The 17,838-nt window shown below is 43.8% G+C and overlaps 1 protein-coding gene across 1 annotated transcript; it reads left to right on the top strand.

Moving 5' to 3' along the window:
- Window positions 1–200: 200 nt before the first annotated feature.
- On the top strand, window positions 201–17,405 carry PHF7 (PHD finger protein 7). Its single transcript, XM_056129524.1, has 11 exons — window positions 201–473; window positions 1,559–1,671; window positions 2,780–2,832; window positions 3,316–3,407; window positions 12,355–12,456; window positions 12,814–12,938; window positions 13,387–13,546; window positions 15,206–15,312; window positions 15,741–15,857; window positions 16,596–16,717; window positions 16,859–17,405. Exons 2-11 carry the CDS (start codon window positions 1,628–1,630, stop codon window positions 17,077–17,079), a joined length of 1,143 nt encoding a protein of 380 aa, XP_055985499.1. The 5' UTR covers window positions 201–473; window positions 1,559–1,627; the 3' UTR covers window positions 17,080–17,405.
- The last annotated feature ends 433 nt before the right edge of the window (window positions 17,406–17,838 follow it).

Raw genomic sequence — 17,838 nt, forward strand, 5'->3', positions numbered from 1 at the left:
GCGTATTTTCTAAATCACTTTTTATTCTTGCGGCGGCGGCGGGGCAGAAGCGCTTATTTATTTTTTGAGTTTTCAACAGCCTTTTACGTAGCACTTACCCAGGGAAACAACGACGTAGCCGTTTCAGGGGAGCCTCCGCCCGGGTTGGAAATCTCGAACTGAGCAGCGGGTTTTTTTTTTTGTTTTGTTTTGTTTTTGTCTTTTTTTTTTTTTTTTTTTTTTTTTTTGCAAAAGCCGGCGTTTGCAACGTGCCACTTCCAATGCCTTAAAGATTGCTGCGTGTTCCTGTCTCTACCAGCGAGCACAGAATTCCACTCCAGGAACATCTTGGTCTAGCGATGCAAAGAACTGACGTTGCAAAGTTTTGTTTCTGTTGCTAGATGGTCGGGACTTCCCCAACAACTCGGCCGCTTTAGGAGCTCCCGCGGATCCCCTATTGCACGCCCTTCTCGCTTCTCTTCCAGCCTGTGCAGGTACTTTGCAGTAAAGGCAGCCCCCCAGTGTCTCCGAGGAGAGGGGAGGAGGTGGAGGAGCAAACCCGGGAGGGGCCGGCACACCTTTGAGGGGCTGGCTGCGCAACTTAGTAGCTGGACTGCTGCAGAATTGCTGGCCTTCTCTGTAACTGCTCCCAGGCTTCTGCTAAGTCCCGTTTGTCCTCCCTCTCCCCTAACACAGCCTTCCTGCCCCGGAAGAAATGCGGGTTTTTTTTTTTTTGGTCTCCATTCACTTCCAGGGATTAAGCCCTTACCAATAAAAGGGACACTTTTAGGGGTGGGAGAGATTAGTAGGCCCTACGGTGTTTGCCTTGCACACCATCAAACCTGGGTTTGATCCCCAGCACCCATATGGTTTCCCCAGCTCCTCCAGGAGTGATCTGAGCACTAAGGCAGGAGTAAGCCCTGAGCACAGTTGGTGGCCCAACCCCACAAAGTGACTCTCAGTCTGCTCGTGGTAGGCGGGGCTTTCCCAGGCATCTTTTCCTCTTCTAGACTTTTCACTCAGATCTGGACTTAGGATAGGAACAGCCAAATCCCAAGGCCCTCTCTCTGAGACTGAGGAGAAGAAGCAATGGAGCTAAAAGATGATTTGTCAGTGTCATCTTGTCTCACTAGCACGAGCTCTTTAGCCCAAATCACACAGACTTCTTTTCCTAGACAGTGCCACGGCGGCTCGCTTGTACCCTGTAGGGTTTAGACAAAAAGAGATTGCTGCCACCCAGTGCTTTTGCCCTCGTGCACAAAGGAGTTCAGCCAGTTCAAGCACCGGTTCGGAATTCTTACACTGCTGTGTGATAGTGATCACTCTGATCTCGGGCAGTTGCCTCCGTGACCTCAGTTTCTTGGTCTTGAAAAGGGTACAAAGGGGTTCAGGAGTTAGTGTGTCAAATGCCAAGGACAGTTGTTGATGCACTTTAATAATAATGGGCTATCGTAGCATTGCTACTGGGTGAGTCTTTTTTTTGTCCTTTGGCATGGGTCGGGAAGTGAAGTGCACTGTTGCTTTGATCCTATGGAACTTGTAGATTAAATTGCTGACCAGGCCCTATTTACATTTTTAGCTGGAAGAGTGTGTATCATCCTCATAATAGTATAGAAGAATTCAAGACAGGAAAGATAGGGAGCAGCGAATGAAGACTATAAAAGAAAAGAAGACGGAACATCAAAGACTGAGGTAGAAATAGATGCCATGTAAAGGAATTTGAGAGATATTACCCAGTGGCTTAAGGTTTCTGTGGCAGGGCTTTGCATGTTCTGGAGGCTCAAGTCTGATAGTATGGAAGCATATGCCAGTAGTTCCCTGGAAATTTGCCCTCCCAGCACTGTCCCTGCTAACAAAATGCTGGCTCAGAGCTCTGTTGCCTAAGTTTATATCTCAACTCAGTGTCCAGTGATGAGTTACTTCTTTTCTTTATGCCTTAGTTTCCTCACCTGGAAAATACAGTAAGAGTCTTCACTTTTTAGAGCATTTTTAAGATACGTGTTTGCCTTGCACGCAGCCAACATGGCCGACCCGAGTTCGATTCCTCCGCCCCTCTCGGAGAGCCCGGCAAGCTACCGAGAGTATCTCGCCCGCACGGCAGAGCCTGGCAAGCTCCCCGTGACGTATTCGATATGCCAGACACAGTAACAACAAAGTCTCCAATGAAGACGTTACTGGGCCCGCTCGAGCAAATCGACGAACAATGGGAGGGCCTTTACCTTTACCTTTACGTTTTAAGATACATTGAGCAAATAGCAAGAATAGTGCCTATCAGTAGGGAAATCTTTCTTCCTTTCTTTTTTTTTTTGGGGGGGGGAGTAACTCTTAGCATGGGGGTAGGGTTGTTACCAGGCTCTACTTGGCAGTGCTTGGAAGGGAGAGGCATTTGTGGTGCCCAGAATTGAACTCAGGGCATTGCATCTGCTAGAGATATGCTCTCCTACTGCCTTTCTGGCCCAGAAATTCTTAATCAACTTTAGTTGATTTTGTTATGTTTTACAAATATTATACCACTTGGGATTCAGAGTAGATGACAGAAGAAACAGGAGTTTACTCTTGAATGGCCTCAGCTTACACAGGGACTACCAGGAACTGGGAACAGATATATGGTCGTCGCATGTAACTTAAATCAGTGACTATGTTTTGTGCTTTCAAAAAAGAAACAGAAAAAAGAAAATGAATGGTCATGAGATATTCTGGTTCTCCATAAGCTCACGCATGACATTTTGGGGGAAATATTACCCAGGGTTATCAACAAGATCCTCAACCAACACCTATACTTCTTCCTTTTCTCGTATAGAAAATCTGCCAAGAGTAGGAGGGTAACCCAGAGGAAGCCATCTTCAGGGCCTGGTAAGAAAGAGTAGGTTCTGTAAGATCCCGAGCAACACTGTTATATTTTAAGTGTCATATGCAAAGTTTAAGAATCAAGTTAATTAAAACCTCTTCACACACACACCACACACACACACATCAAACAATTGCAGCCAACTCAAACATGGCCAAAATGATATAAAGGCCTAATCAATACCAAATAACATTTCATTCCATCCTACCTTCTTGTCAAAATGACCCTCTTCCTTTGGGGCTGGAGTGAGAGCACAATGGATAGGGCATTTACCTTGCACCTGGCCTACCCAAGTTCCATTGCCAGCACCACATTAGATCCCCTGAACCCCGCCAAGAGTAGTCCCTGAGCCCAGAGCCCAGAGTAAGCCCTGAGCACAGTCAGGTATAGCTCTCAAACCAAAACCAGAAAACGACCTCTTCCCAGTATTCTCTGTGTATGAAGACAGTTAAGTTCCCAAAGTGAATTCTCAACATTCTTTTTATCAGTCTGTCGATTATGCCAGCAAGAACCCGGGGATCCTGAAAAATTAGGGGAATTTCTTCAGAAAGACGATCTCAGCGTGCATTATTTCTGTCTTGTGAGTATAAGGTCCCCCTTTCCTTTGAATGTCTTACAGTATTTGCTGTACATTTGTTGTTTTTGCTCTTTGTTTACTTGTATACTTTTATCAATAGCTCTTTTTTCTTTTTCTTCTTTTTTTTTTTTAAGAAAAAGTTTTTTTTTTTATAATTTATTTCTTTATTGAATCACTGTGGGAAAAGTTACAGAGCTTTCGGGTTTAGGTCTCAGTCATGTAAATATCAAACACATTTCCCTTTACCAATACTTATTTTTAACCGGGAACCCCAATAGAACCCCACCTCCCACCCCTCCCAATTCCTGTGAGGCAGTTGAGTTCTAGTTAATACTCTATCTACTTTGACTAGATACATTGTTTCAATAGAAGATGCACAATTATTGTTTAGGGTTTACAACACCCCCCCCACCCCCCCCCCACCCCCCGCCAATCAGACATGCTGAAACAGCGTTGTGAAATGATTTGCTTTGTACAACTTTGTTTAAGAATAAAATGATGTCGCGCAGCCGCAATAGCGGCCGCGCGGTTTTGAATTTCTGCTATTTTACTTATTAACCCTGGAAGAATTTCTATTAAAAGTTAGATAGTTAAGAGATTGGTTTCTGTGCTCTGGAGTCATGGCCGTGCCGGAGAGCCGCTCGTGGGGGGCAGCTGGCGACCTCGGTCGGGCGTGAAGGACGGCCCATTACGCCCCCCTTCCCATGAGGTCCCTGCCGCCCGCCCCGCCCCCCCCCACCCCCGCGGCTCAAACCTGCTGTCCGGTGTGGCCGCCATCTTTCTTTCCAGAGAGGAGCGGGCGAGTGGGTCAACACCCTTTCCCCTCCGGGCAGGCATGCTGGCTCGGTTTAACACATAGTCCATTTGCTTTTCTGCTCCAAGTGGGTGGCTCTCTGTGCTAAGTCCTTGTGCCTCCGGGGCCGTGGCTGTGCCGGAGAGCCGCTTGTGGGGGGCAGCTGGCGACCTTGGTCGGGCCCAGAATGTCCCCCTTCCCATGAGGTCCCTGCCGCTCCCACCCCCGGCTCAAACCTGCTGTCCACAAGGCTCCCATGCGGCTGCCATCTTTCTGTTTTTTTTTTTTTTTTTTTTTTTACAGCCAGAGAGAGTACAGCAGATAAGGTGCTTGCCTTATACACAGCCAACCCAGGCTCAATCTCCACATGGTTCCCCAAATATCGCCAGGAGTGATCCCTAAGCACAGAACCAGTAATAAGCCTGAGCATAGCTGGGTGTGCCCCTCAAATTGCAGCACTGTAGCACTGTCCTCCCATTGTTCATCGATTTGATCGAGCAGGCACCAGTAACATCTCACAACAAATTGTGAGACTTGTTGTTACTGATTTTGGCATATCGAATACGGAACGGGTAGCTTGCCAGGCTTTGCCGTGCAGGTGAGATACACTCGGTAGCTTGCCAGGCTCTCCGCTCAAATAAAACAAAATGTTTTTTCATAAGTATATCTGTTATAAAGTCTTTATGTGATATCAGTCTTTAGGGACTAGAGAGATACTACAGTGGGGTAAGGCACATGCCTTGTATGTACCCACCCCAGGTGGATCCCTGGAATCCTATATGGTCCCTCAAACACTGCAAGGAGTATTTCCTCAGTGCAGATCCAGGAATAAACCCTGATCATTGCTGGATATGACCCAAAAACTAAAATCAAAATAAAATCTTTGTGTACAATAATCTCTTCCCAAAATAGTCTCCCCAATTCTCCCTATCCAGAAGTCAGTGCTATTCATAGTCCTTCCTATTTCCCCTCTAAACTCTTGTTTTAGTAGGCATAATTTGTATACTCCAAATGCATCCACTTCAAGTATACAACTTGATGAATACTTGATATAAATTTATTATTATTGATGAATTCAGATATCAGAGCTAGAAATATGCTCAGTGGTAGAGCACTTGCATGTCTGAGACCTAGGATTGATCCCTGGCAGTACCAAAAAAAATTAACTTGTATCATGGGGATATCATGGATATCTTCCATGTAAATACTAGTCCAGTCAAAATAAATATACTCACCGCAAGCTACTGAGAGTATCTCGCCCGCACGGCAGAGCCTGGCAAGCTACCCGTGACGTACTCAATATGCCAAACACAGTAACAACAAGTCTCATGATGGAGACGTTACTGGGCCCGCTCGAGCAAAATCAATGAATAACGGGAGGACCGTGACCGTGACCATGACCACTCTAGAGAATTCCTTTTTGCTTTTTTCTATCGAGGTAATCACTGTTCTAATGTAAAGATTTCTTTTACTTGCCTTATGTTTCATATAAACGGAATCAATACAGTTTATATTCTTTTGTGTCTGGCTTCTTTCTTTCAAGGCAAGGTTTTTAGAAATTCATACTTATTGCTTATATATTTTACTGCCTAGTAGTATTCTGTTGTATGACTGTCTAATTTGTTTATTATCTCATCTGTTGATAGACATTTAAATTGTTTTTATTTGGGGCTGTTATGAATAAAACTGCTATGAATAGTCACACGTCTTGTGAATAGATGTTTTTCCATTTTCTTGGGCTAACAGTGCAATTACTGGTTTTGTACTAACTATATGTTTGTTTGTTTGTTTGTTTGTTTTTTATGTAGGAGTACTGCTATTTGTTCAGCTGATTGAATTGGCCACGAACTCCACATTACTTTTTTAAAAAATTTCTTTAATTGGATATTCTTGAGATAGACCATTACAAAGTTGTTCATAATTGAGTTTCAGTCATACAGTGATCCAGCACCCATCCCTCCACCTGTGTAAATTTCCCACCACCAGTCCATGTTTCCCTACCCCCAACCCCCCAACCCCCCAGCCCCCCAGCCTCCCTCTGTGAAAGGCACTTTCCTTCTTGCTCTCTCTCCTTTTCCTTTTATGCATTATGGTTTACAATACAGGTGCTAAGAGGTCATGGTGTTTGTTCAGGGCATTCGGTATTTTTACCGGGATAGTAAGGCCTGAGTAGCTTTTCATTTGGGTGGCCATTTGGGGGTGTGGTGTGACTTCTAAGGCTTCCGGAAGTACAGGGAGGTGGGGTAGGTAGCCCAGCCCGGCCCTGAGAAAGTCTGGAGATTTCAGTCACAAAACCTGCATACCATAATTTTCAACAGATTATGTCTTGGTGAGGTTCGTCCTGAGACAGTAGAGTCAGGCCGGGGGTATGGTGGCAATTTTGGATTGTAGAAGGAAGTGGCTGTTGGGGGCTCTGCTTGGGCGAACTCCAGGCCAACCCACTCTCCAATTTTCCCCGGTCTGTTCAGCCATGCAATGCGGGTCCAAGCTTAACTGCGGTTTTGTATCTCTTTTGAGATTTATTTATAGGTCTCTGAAGCAAGGCCTGTAGTAGAGCTTATATGGTGGTGCTGGAGTTGGTTTGTGGGGGTGACTGCCAGTGCTTCCATGAGTATTGGGAAGTGGGGAGAGGTAGCCCATTCCAATGAGAAAGCCTTGCGATTTCACTAACTATATGCTTAACCTTATGAAAAGCTGCCAAATAAGTTCCAAAGTTCTTGTACCATTTTGTACACTCCCACTGGCAATTTATGAGAATTTAAGTTGTAAAATATTCTTGCCAAAACTTATTGTCAATTCTTTTTATTCTGTTTATCTACTAGGTTATATGGCATCTCATTCTCAATGAGTTTTAATTTGCATTGATTTGAAATCTAAAGATGTTGAGCTATTATTATTATATGCTTATTGACCATTCACTTGTGGAGTATGTGTGTGTGTGTGTGTGTGTGTGTGTGTGTTTAAAAGTGCCTATACAAATATTCTTAAAGTTGGGTTGTACTTTGTTGGGAGAGATACAACAGGGTTTGAGGTACTTGTGTGGTATGTGGCCAAACCCAGATGGGTCTTTGGCACTGCATTTGGTTCCTAAAGCACAGTCAGGACTGATCCCAGAGCACAGAGCAGGGCATACGGAGTCAGAGTCCCTGAGCACAGCCAGTTGTGGTCCAAAATCTAGGAGAAAAAACAACAACTTGGGATTGTTTTGCTTTACTTAGTTTTAAGAGTCATTTAATGCTCAGTGGTCGAGCACTTGCATGTCTGAGACCCTGAGATTGATCCCTGGCAGTAAAATAATAATAATAATAACTTGTATCATGGAGATATCATGTATATCTTCCATGTAAGTAGGTACTGCTCCAGTCAAAATAAATAAATATAGAGCTAGTATAGCAGGTTGAGCATTTACCTTGCTCAAAGTAGACCTGAGTTCAACACTCTGCTCTAAATATGGTTCCCTGAGCAGGACTAGGAGTAAACCCCCAGCACAGAGCCAGTAAGTCCTAAGCACCACTGGTTATGGCCCAAAAACAATCCCCACCCGCAAAAGAATTCTTTATGTATTTTGAATACATACCCTATTTTTTATGCCAGACACAGTAACAACAGTAACAACCCTATTTTTTATTTTCTGTTTTTTTGCTTTTTGTTTTCCAGGTATGTGGGTTGACTATTTTCTCCCAGTCTTTGACTTAAACCTTTTTCTTTTTCTGTAGTGCCAGGGATCAAACCCTGGGTCTCACATAAGCAGAACAAGCATTCTACCACTGAGCCACATCACCAACCCTTCATTTCCTCATGATATCTTTCAAAGAACAGAAAGTTTTAAATTTGGTCGTCAAGTTTACCCATGTTTTTCTTTTCTAGTTAGCACTTTTCAGTGTGCTCCAAGATTCATTGCCTTCACATGCTGCCCATTCGTTGCCCTGATGCAGCCAGGGGTGCCGTTAGCAATAGAGCACTTGGGTTGTAGGTGTGAAGCCCTGGGTTTGATCCTTAGCAATAGGGAGAATAATTACTTTTGTGCCTTTGTCAAAATTAATCAATGTATATCTATAGATTTGGGTGACCTTTTACATCAATACCACCTTGTCTTATTATTGTGTCTTAAAACAAATTGTTGTTATGGGCCAGAGCCATAGTACAGCAGATAGGGCATTTGCCTTGTATGCAGCTAACCTGGGTTTGATCCCCGGCATCCCATATGGTCCCCCTAGCACTGCTAAAAGTAATTCCTGAGCATTGCCAGGTGTGGCCCAAAAATAAAAGAAAACAAAAAAGTATAAAAAATTAATTGTAAGTTCTGCAGTCTTTTCATATTTATTTTGGTCTTTTCTGTTTAAAGTTTAATTTGTCAATATTTCATAAAAAGAAATCAGGTTGGAGTGATAGTACAACAGTTAGGGTACTTGCCTTGAATGCAGCCAATCTGCGTTCAATCTGCATTACTCCATGTGGTCCTTCTGAATCTTGCTAGAAGTGATCACTTAGCACAGAGCCAGGAGTAAACCTTGAGTACTACTGGATGTGATCAAAAAAGAATAAAAATTTTTAAAAAGACATTGAAGCCAGAGAGATAATAATGCAACTGGTAAGGTGCTTGCCTTGCATACAACCAACCTAGGTTCCATCCGAGGGTACTCTGTATGATCCCTGAAGCCCGCCAAGAGTGATCCCTAAACAAAGATCCTGGAATAAGCCCTGAGCACAGCCAGGTATGTCCAGAAACAAAACCACCAAACAAACAAAAGATGAGATTGGTGATTACTTTGAATTTACAGATTTGGGAAGAATTGACAAAATCTTCAGCCTATGAATATTATATAGTTTTCTATTTGATTTTTTATTTTTAATTTTTCTTAGTGAGGAAGTCTTGCATATCTTGCATAACTTATTGACTCTTGCTAAATATTTGCCATTGCTGTTTTTATAAATAGTATTTTAAATTTTTTTTTGAAGTTTCTTGCTGACACATAGAAGTGCAATTTATTGTTGCCTTGCAAGCTACCGAGAGTATCCCACCCACACAGCAGAGCCTGGCAAGCTCCCCGTGACATATTCCATATACCAAAAACAGTAACAACAAGTCTCACAATAGAGAAGTTACTGATGCCCGCTCAAGCAAATCGATGAACAACAGGAGGACAGTGCTACAGTGCTTTATTTTGTATTCTCTAGTCTTGTTCAATTTAACCTTAAAATTCAGTATGATTTCTGTTTTAGTTTAGTTTTATAAATTCCTGAGGAATTTTTTGTGTATGAATACTCATGTCATGTGTGAATAAAAACATTTGTACTCCTTCCTTTCTAATCTTTATGTACTTAATTTTTTAAAATATTTTTTATTGAGGTACTGTAATTTACAAAGTCATTCATAGCACCCAACTTTACAATCAGCCATGATCAAATTCCATGTGTACAAATTCCTGACCTCAACCCTATTACACCAGTACCAGAGATCACTCCCGCCTGGGCTCTGGGGCCATATGGGGTGCCAGGAACCGAACCCAGAGGAGCTGCCTTGCCGGCAAATGCTGTAACTGCTATCCTATCACTCTGGCTCCTCTCTGTGTCCTTTGAATTACTCTTCTTGCTTTACTTATCTTGAAAAGGCCTTAAACTTACTTTTCAGTTTAGTATTGAATAGAAGTTATGTGAGTGGATATTATTTTCTTATTCCCAACATGAGAAAGAACATTCAGTTTTTCTCTATTAAAATGTGATGTTAACTGTATTTTTCATAGCTGTTTTTCATCAGATCGAAGATGAAGACGTTTCTTTTTATTTCTAGCTGAGGAAATCATGAATCTGTGTTGAACTTGTCAAATGGTTTTTTGGTATTGAGATGATCATGATTTTTCTCTTTTATTTTGCTAATGTGGCTTGTTATAGCAATTTAATTCTTTAATATTAAACTAACCTTGAATTTCTGGGATAAACCCTGCTTGGTCATTATGAATTATCTTGTTTACATGGTGCTGAATTCAGTGTGCTAATATTTTATTTTTCACATATATGTGCATGAGAAAGATTGGTCCACAATTATGCTGTTTGGTTTTGCTCTCCAGTCTTGGTAATTTTGGTGCATTACAAGCATATACACTTTAAACATAAAAATAAACATATTAAATGCAGTATTTTGTATGTTTCCTTTTTTTCACTCTATGCACTTCGAGAGCTCTTTCCATATATAATGTTGATCAGGTGTTTTCTGTTTAATGACAATTTGGCATTCCCTATATGGATATGTCAAAAAAATTTTTTTAAATACCTGTTATAAAAACATTTAGATTTTAACTGTGCTAGAGCAATGTTAGTTCTTTACCTTTGCACTGAAAGGACCATTTTAATGCATTCAGATGCATTTTAATGCATTCATAGTCAGTACATTGTAAAAAATTTATTTCTAATCTTTCACCATTGATTTTTGCTTATAGAAATAATAGAGGTTCACTATAAGAAACATAAACAACACCCAAAAGTATAAATAATATAGGAATCACTCACATAATCCTAAAGCTCCAAAATAATTAAAGTAAATTTTTTTTTACATTTTAAGTGATATTTTTATTTTGGCATTGTGATTAATAAATATGTCCATAATAGTGTTTTAGGCAAACATTGTTCCAACTCCAGTCCCACCACCAGTGTTAAATTCCCTCCATCAATGTCCCCAGGTTCCTTCTGACCCAAAGTAAATATTTTAAACCTAATTGGGAACATACAGCTATAATCCAAGGTCCTCAAGTCATCAGACCTTGTAACTAATTTAACAATCTTGTTGGATCACCTTTACTGTGATGTTAAAATAACCTCAGCCTTCAATACACATTACATGTAATTACTGCAGGAAGTCCAGGACGTTCCATTTTTTTTTGTGGGGGGGTAGTGGGAGGGCTGTTACACCCAGCAGTGTTCAAGGCTTACCCCTGGCTCAGAGGTCACTCCTAGTGGGTTCAGGGGCCATAAGGGGTGCAAGGTATAGAACTTGAGTCAGGCCTGTGCAAGACAAGTGCTTTATCCATTGCACTGCACTATCTCTCTGGCCCTCCAAGACTTTGGGAAAATTTTGGGTGTGCAACTGACATTCTTCCAATATATGGACACACACATTATTTATGGATTTATAATATTTTAACTTTTTTTTCTCATTCTAGACTCTGTTTTGGGGAGATTTTCAGAAACAAATGGCCCTTTTAAAGTGTGTTTTTACAGACGAGATCCATTCCTCCCCTTCTCCCATAGCCAGGAAATTTTAAAACCCAACTTGCCCTTCCTGAGAAGAGTATTCTGTACTGAGAGGCTAGCAGTCCAGCGGGAGGGGAGGGATGTGGAGTCTACAGGCCTGCCTTGTTGCTGCACTGGCCCTAGTTTACAATGATGCTACACCCTAGTGACCTCTGGAAGATGGAGCAAATAGTATTTAGATTACAGGATTATGTTGAGTATCAACTGAGAGTATATGGGCGGTGTTTCCCCAAAGCATTGAGCCCATCAGTGCTATCCTCCATAAATGAAAACAGTATTGCATAAAAGTAGGGAAGAGGGGCCGGAGCAATAGTACAGTGGGTTGGGTGCTTGCATTGTGTCTAAGCAATCCCTGGCACCCAATATGGTCCCCCAAACCCTGCCAGGAGTGATCCCTGAGTGCTAAGTCAGGAGTAAGCCCTGAGCACAATCAGGTGTGCCCCACACCCGCCACAAAAAAATTAAGGTACAGAAGAGTCAAGGTTTCCAGTGGCCTTGAGCAGTCACATATTTTGTCCTATAAAATGAGGTGTTATAATAATGCCACTTAAAATTATTAATAGGATTAAATAATTAATATTTGAAAAGTAGAGTATCCAATATTATTTATATTATATAAGCCTTTGTGAAATCACCATGAATAGCAGTGGTTTTCAGCAGTTGGTCCTTGCATCATTGTCTGTACGCAGATGTATAAAGGTTGACAGACTGTTAGGTGAAAATATATATCTATATATCTATATATACACACATATGTGTGTATGTGTGTATATATATACATATATATATGTATATCGAACCAAAATCTATTTCTTAGCTCCCTTGCCTTGTTATCATCCTTACCCCCACTTCACAGTTTCACTATGAGTGTAACCAGACTGGTTCTGCCTCCTTCTCTCCCCCCACCAGATCCTATCTAGCAAGTTACCTCAGAGGGGCCAGTCCAACAGAGGTTTCCATGGATTCCTGCCTGAAGACATCAAAAAAGAAGTATCCCGAGCTTCTAGGAAGGTTAGAATTCCCTGCAATGAGGCCTCTTCCCGTACCTCTTGCTTCCATTCTCCCCACCCCCAACCCCTGCCCCAGTTTCTAGCTTAAATATCAGGAGTCATAGATTCCCAGCTGGCCCTTCTCTTACATTCCATTCTTCTCTGGGGTAGAGTATCCTGAGTGAGGAGAAGCAGCATCATACTGGAGGGCAGGGGACGGGTGGAAAATCCAGTGCTGCTCAAAGCTCAGCATCAGAGTGCTCAGAGCTTTTTGGTCCACTGAGGAAAGGGAATGACTGTTGCTTCACAAAATTTCTGTTAAACAGAATGTATTTGTCTTTCCTGGGGCTCTGGACCCTGCCTGGGATTTCATTTGCAGACCTGCTTTGTGTGCAAGAAAAAGGGAGCTGCCATCAAGTGCCAGAAGGACCAGTGCATCAAATGCTTCCATCTCCCCTGTGGCCAAGAACGGGGTTGCCTTTCACAATTTTTTGGAGAGTACAAGTGAGTGATGCAGGTGGAAAGTCAGGCCATCCGTTTGCAACTTGGTATGTCGTCACTATACCGAGTCCAGTTCTCATAGGCTGTTCTGACTCATCAGTGAGTCTGTCCCTCCATCTAATAACGAGTAACAGTATCTTGGAGATTTCACGAGCTACTCTTGCTTCCCCTTCTCTTCTTCAATTACGAACAGCTGACATTCTTCGACAGCTGTTGGGATCTAAGTGGGGCTTTCAGGAGCAGAAGGCTGGGCAGACAGTCCCAGGAGCTTTGCTCAGTGGGTGAGCAGCTGTGAGAGGCATGAGGCTGTCCTTTACCCTGATCCTGCTCCTTCCTGTAAGCATGGAGCGCCGCTGGTACTGGCCTGGGTTGGATTGCCCTTCCTTAGGCCAGAGAGCAGAAAAACGGCCTCACGGGCAAACCAGAAACCAAGTCTTTTATTCTACCACAGATCGTTTTGTGGGAAACATCGCCCAACACAGGACATCCAAACGGGGAATAGAGGAGAGGAAAACTGTGTCTTATGCTGTGAAGACTTATCCCAGTCAAGTATTGAAAACATCCAGAGCCCATGCTGTAGTCAAATGATCTACCACCGCAAGTGCATACAGGTGGGTCTGCTCTGGAAACTCCCATCCCACACAGCTGCTATAGTTCAGAGAACCTGGGCACACAGGCAGTGCTCCACAATGGCGGCTTAAATGCAGACGGGCTACAGGTGATCAGAGGGAGTCAGCCAAGTCGCTGGTGATCTATGACCTGTAGGGCCTCATTCCTAGTAAGATTTAGATCAGTGCTTCCCAAACTGGGCAATACCCCACAAGGAGATACTGGAATCATGAGGCGGGGGGGCGGGGGGCGGAGGTGGTAGTAGTCCTGGGTGCTTTCTGTTTGTTCAGTTCAAAAAGACAGATGACTGGATAAAGGAACTACGGTAGATCTGCACAATGGAATACTACTCAGCGATAAAAAAAAAAGATTAAGTCATTGCAATTTGCTGCTACGTGGATAGACATGCAGAGTATTGTGTTGAGTGAAATCAGTCAGAAGGAGAGGAACAGACTCAATGATTTCTCTTATATGTGGGTTATATATAAAAAAAAAAACTCATAAGGGATTATCGAATGCCCAGAGGTGGTAGAAAACAAGAGCAGGAGAACTGGTCTTCATTAGGAAGTTGCCACTGGGACAGGGATGAGGAAGGATAAGTCAGGGAAGGGAAAAACAAGGACAATAGTGGAGGTGTATGTGTGGGGGGGCGGGAGGGAAATTGGGGACATTGGTGGAGAGTAATGGACACCAGTGAAGGGATTGGTATTGGAACATTTTACACCTGAAACTAAATCATAGATATCTTTGTAACTTTATAATTCATGGTGATTCTATTAAAGAAATATTTTTTAAAAAGGGCCTAGAGTGATTGTACAGTAGGTAGGGCACTTGCCTTGCATGCAGCCAACTCAGGTCCGTTCCCTGGCCCATATGGTTCCCATGCACAGCCAAAAGTAATTCCTGAGTGCAGAGCCAGGAGTAACCCCTGTGCATCATCAAGTGTGGCCCCCCAAAAAAATTAAAATTAAAAATAAATTTTAAAAAATTAAAAAGAAGGGGCTGGAGCAATAGCACAGTGGGTAGGGTGTTTTCTTTGCACGTGGCTGACCCAGGTTCGATTCCCAGCATCCCATATGGTCCCCCAAGCACCGCTAGAAGTAATTCCTGAGTGCATGAGCCAGGAGTAACCGCTGTGCATCACTGGGTGTGACCCAAAAAGCAAAAAAAAAAAAAAAAACCCATAAAAAAAAGAAGTTCAACTTCCAGGAGAGCTCAGTGATTTTTAAATAAAAAAATCCCCTGAAAAATTGGTGGTAGGTTAAACATGTTTGGGAGTTCATAATTTAAACTGAACAGCATCCTCAGAATGGCTAGTGCAAGTGAACTTATCCTAGGATAAGTCAAGTAGTCTCAAAATCAGCCGTGCCTCCAGGGAAAAGGGACAGGCACCCAGGAACCTGAACCCTCCTGGGTTGGTTCTGCCATGTCCCATGACCAGAGATGACAACTGACAGTCCGGGAGCTTTTGGCAGCATTTTGTCCCCAGGCTGTATCCTGGATTGATAGCCCTTACCCAACTCTTCAAAAATCCCTTTCCTGTCACTTCTAGTTAAGCTCTCTCTGTAATAGTCCCTGTGAGGTGAAGGAACAGTGTGGGGATTGAAAGATAACTTTTTTTTTACAAACACAAAGCTGTTCCATGTTTGTTTGTTTTTCAGAAATACGCCCACACATCAGCAAAGCATTTCTTCAAATGTCCACAATGTAATAATCGAGAAGAGTTTCCTCAAGAAATGCTAAGAATGGGAATTCATATTCCTGACAGGTAAGAGAAACGCTCAAGCAGGAATTGAGCCAGGGCCTGGGCGGTAGAGAGGAGGTGAGTGAAGAAGGCTCAGAGACTGAAGAAGGAACCAAGGAATTGAGAGTGAAGCATGAAAGGATGGAGGAAGAGCTTTGCAAAGATCAGAAGAAAAGGAGCAGGAGAGGATGGGCATAGTGGTAGAAAAGAAAGAAAATACCTTGGGAATCAGAATTCCCCCGAGGAGCCGGGATCTTGGCATTCCAGTATTGAACTAAGGAGCCCCGTGTTCATTCTTCTTGATTTGATCCACTCCCACTGTCAGGTGTCTCTCTATAGGAGCCTGGGATTTCTTGCTATGCTAACCTGGATTTTTTTCTGGTTCCTCCCAGTGACAAAGTTTTTACCAACGGATTGTATATTCTTTATCACTGTTTGTTCTGCCACTGCAGAGATGCTGCATGGGAACTCGAACCCGGGGCTTTCTCAGAGCTGTATCAGCGCTATCAGCATTGTGATGCCCCTGTCTGTTTGCATGAAGAAGGAAGAGACAGCTTTGAGGATGAAGGGTAGGGAAAGGCTCCTGGCTGCAAAGATCTCTTCTAAGGTGCCATCTAGAGTGAGGCCATGGCACTGAAATTCATTTTTGTCTGCAGATTTCAGAGGGAAATTGGTTTCTAGTGCCCTTCTTGACCCATCAGGGACTTGCTGGAACTAGTGAACAGGTCTCTCTGTGCAGCCTCCCCTGTGAGCCAGGACCTTTCCAGATTCACCTAATGAATGGCTGTGCCTGACTCTGGAGTCCTGGGGTCTGTTTAGCCACACAGCTGCCAAGGGTAAATGCCTAGTGAGGGGTGGGGTTGGGGAAAGGCCTCGATGGGATCAGAGAGATAGTACAGTAGGGAAGGTGCTGGCTTGTCTTGCACACAGCTGATGCTGATTCAATCCCCTGCCTTTAGAGCACTCCCAGGAGTGTTGATTCCTAAGCACTGTTTGGTGTGCCCCCTCCCCCAAAGGAAAAAAATGGTTTGAGGGATTAGAGAGGTAGTACAGTGGGTAGAGCCTTTGCCTTGCATGTGGCCAACCTAAATACAACCCCTAGCGCCCATATGGTTTCTTAAGCCCCATCAGGAGTCATCTCAGCACAGAGCCAGGAATAAACCCTGAACACTGTCAGCTGTGGCCCCCAAACAAAATAAAACCAACATAATGCCTTGAGAAGCCCTCCACAAAGCCTGGTTTGTGGCCTACATCCCCGAGCAGGAGTGTTGTATTTGTCCCACACCCTTCCTTGGGTCTCTTCGTAGGAGATGGCGCCTTGTTCTGTGTGCTACGTGCGGATCCCATGGGACCCACAGGGACTGCTCCTTCCTTAGAACCAGCTCTAAGAAGTGGGAGTGTGAAGAATGCACCCCTATTACAGCAGCAGGTGGGCCGGGGAGCTGTGGGGCCTGGGAAGGAGGCCAGGTGGGGCCTTTATTCGTTTGGGAGGAGAGGGTTAGGGAAGGGCTTAGGTCTGCACCTGAAGAGGCAGAGATTGAGTTTTCCTCCTGCTTTTCTTTCGCCACAGACTACATGCCTGAAAACTCAGGGGACTTCCCCTCCTGCAGCAGCACCTTCCACTCTGAGGAGCACTTCTACAGTGACACGGGCTTGGAAGACATCCCAGGCCCTTCTTGGAGTGATTGGTCAGGCCCCTCCTTATCAGATAAGCCAGAGTATGGCAGGAGGGGGCGCTCCTGGCCCTCGGAGAGTGTGAGAATCACTAAGAAATGCAGGAAACCCAAGTGACAGCTTGTGAGTAGTCGCTGCCAAGCACATCCGTGCGTTCCAAGCTGGGCTGCTTCACATTGTCTTGGGAGGTGGCCGTTGGGATCTGTGGGACAAGGAAAGGTTCAGCAGCAAGACTATGGACCAGAGAAAGAGAAGTCCCCAGAGGGATGTGGGATCAGAGCAGAGTTCAGACGCCGACAGAGAAACGTGTTTGTGGCTCGGCGCCTCTGCTTTCTCCCGGCTTACCAAAGGGCCCTTCTCCTTTTCTTCTACTGAGATTCTTGACCTTTATTTGGTTCTCATATGCCTCCTCTTCAACCGCACGTGTTACTATACAAATAAATGTTCTCTCTCCATTGGTCTCTCCTGATAAGTTCACTCTGGAATCAATCCAGCAAATCAAGGAATCTGGTGGGTCGAGTGAAGGAATAAGAAACTTCCTTTTAATGTACAAAATTCAGTGATTTCAACATAGAACTTTTGTATTTCTTTAGAGAGAATCCGTTTGTAGGAAAATCAGTGTCAGGATCAAAGATTTTCGTTATGTGTAAATATGCAGGCTCTCATGAGGGAGGTGAGCCAGCAAAGGAATCTACCCAACTGCAGGGCTCAGGCAGGCCTCATACGGGACGGGATCTGCCACGCTCCTATGGAGCAGCTTTCAGCACACTTCCTCAGCAGGTGTGAAGACACCCTCCAATCTTCCACTGCCCACTGGCTTGGGCATTTCTACCCGGGAAGAGACGGTGCCAGGACATTCCAGGAAATGTGATTACA

The sequence above is a fragment of the Sorex fumeus genome, unplaced genomic scaffold, assembly GCF_029834395.1.
Source record: "Sorex fumeus unplaced genomic scaffold, SorFum_2.1 ptg000072l, whole genome shotgun sequence".
Classification (NCBI taxonomy): Eukaryota; Metazoa; Chordata; class Mammalia; order Eulipotyphla; family Soricidae; genus Sorex; species Sorex fumeus.

Coding starts and splice junctions, on each gene's coding strand:
- PHF7 (XM_056129524.1), top strand. CDS start 1,628: ATGAAGACTATAAAAGAAAAGAAGACGGAACATCAAAGACTGAG. Junction 1,672..2,779: donor ACGGAACATCAAAGACTGAG/GTAGAAATAGAT, acceptor TTTCTCGTATAG/AAAATCTGCCAAGAGTAGGA. Junction 16,718..16,858: donor CACCCCTATTACAGCAGCAG/GTGGGCCGGGGA, acceptor CTTTCGCCACAG/ACTACATGCCTGAAAACTCA.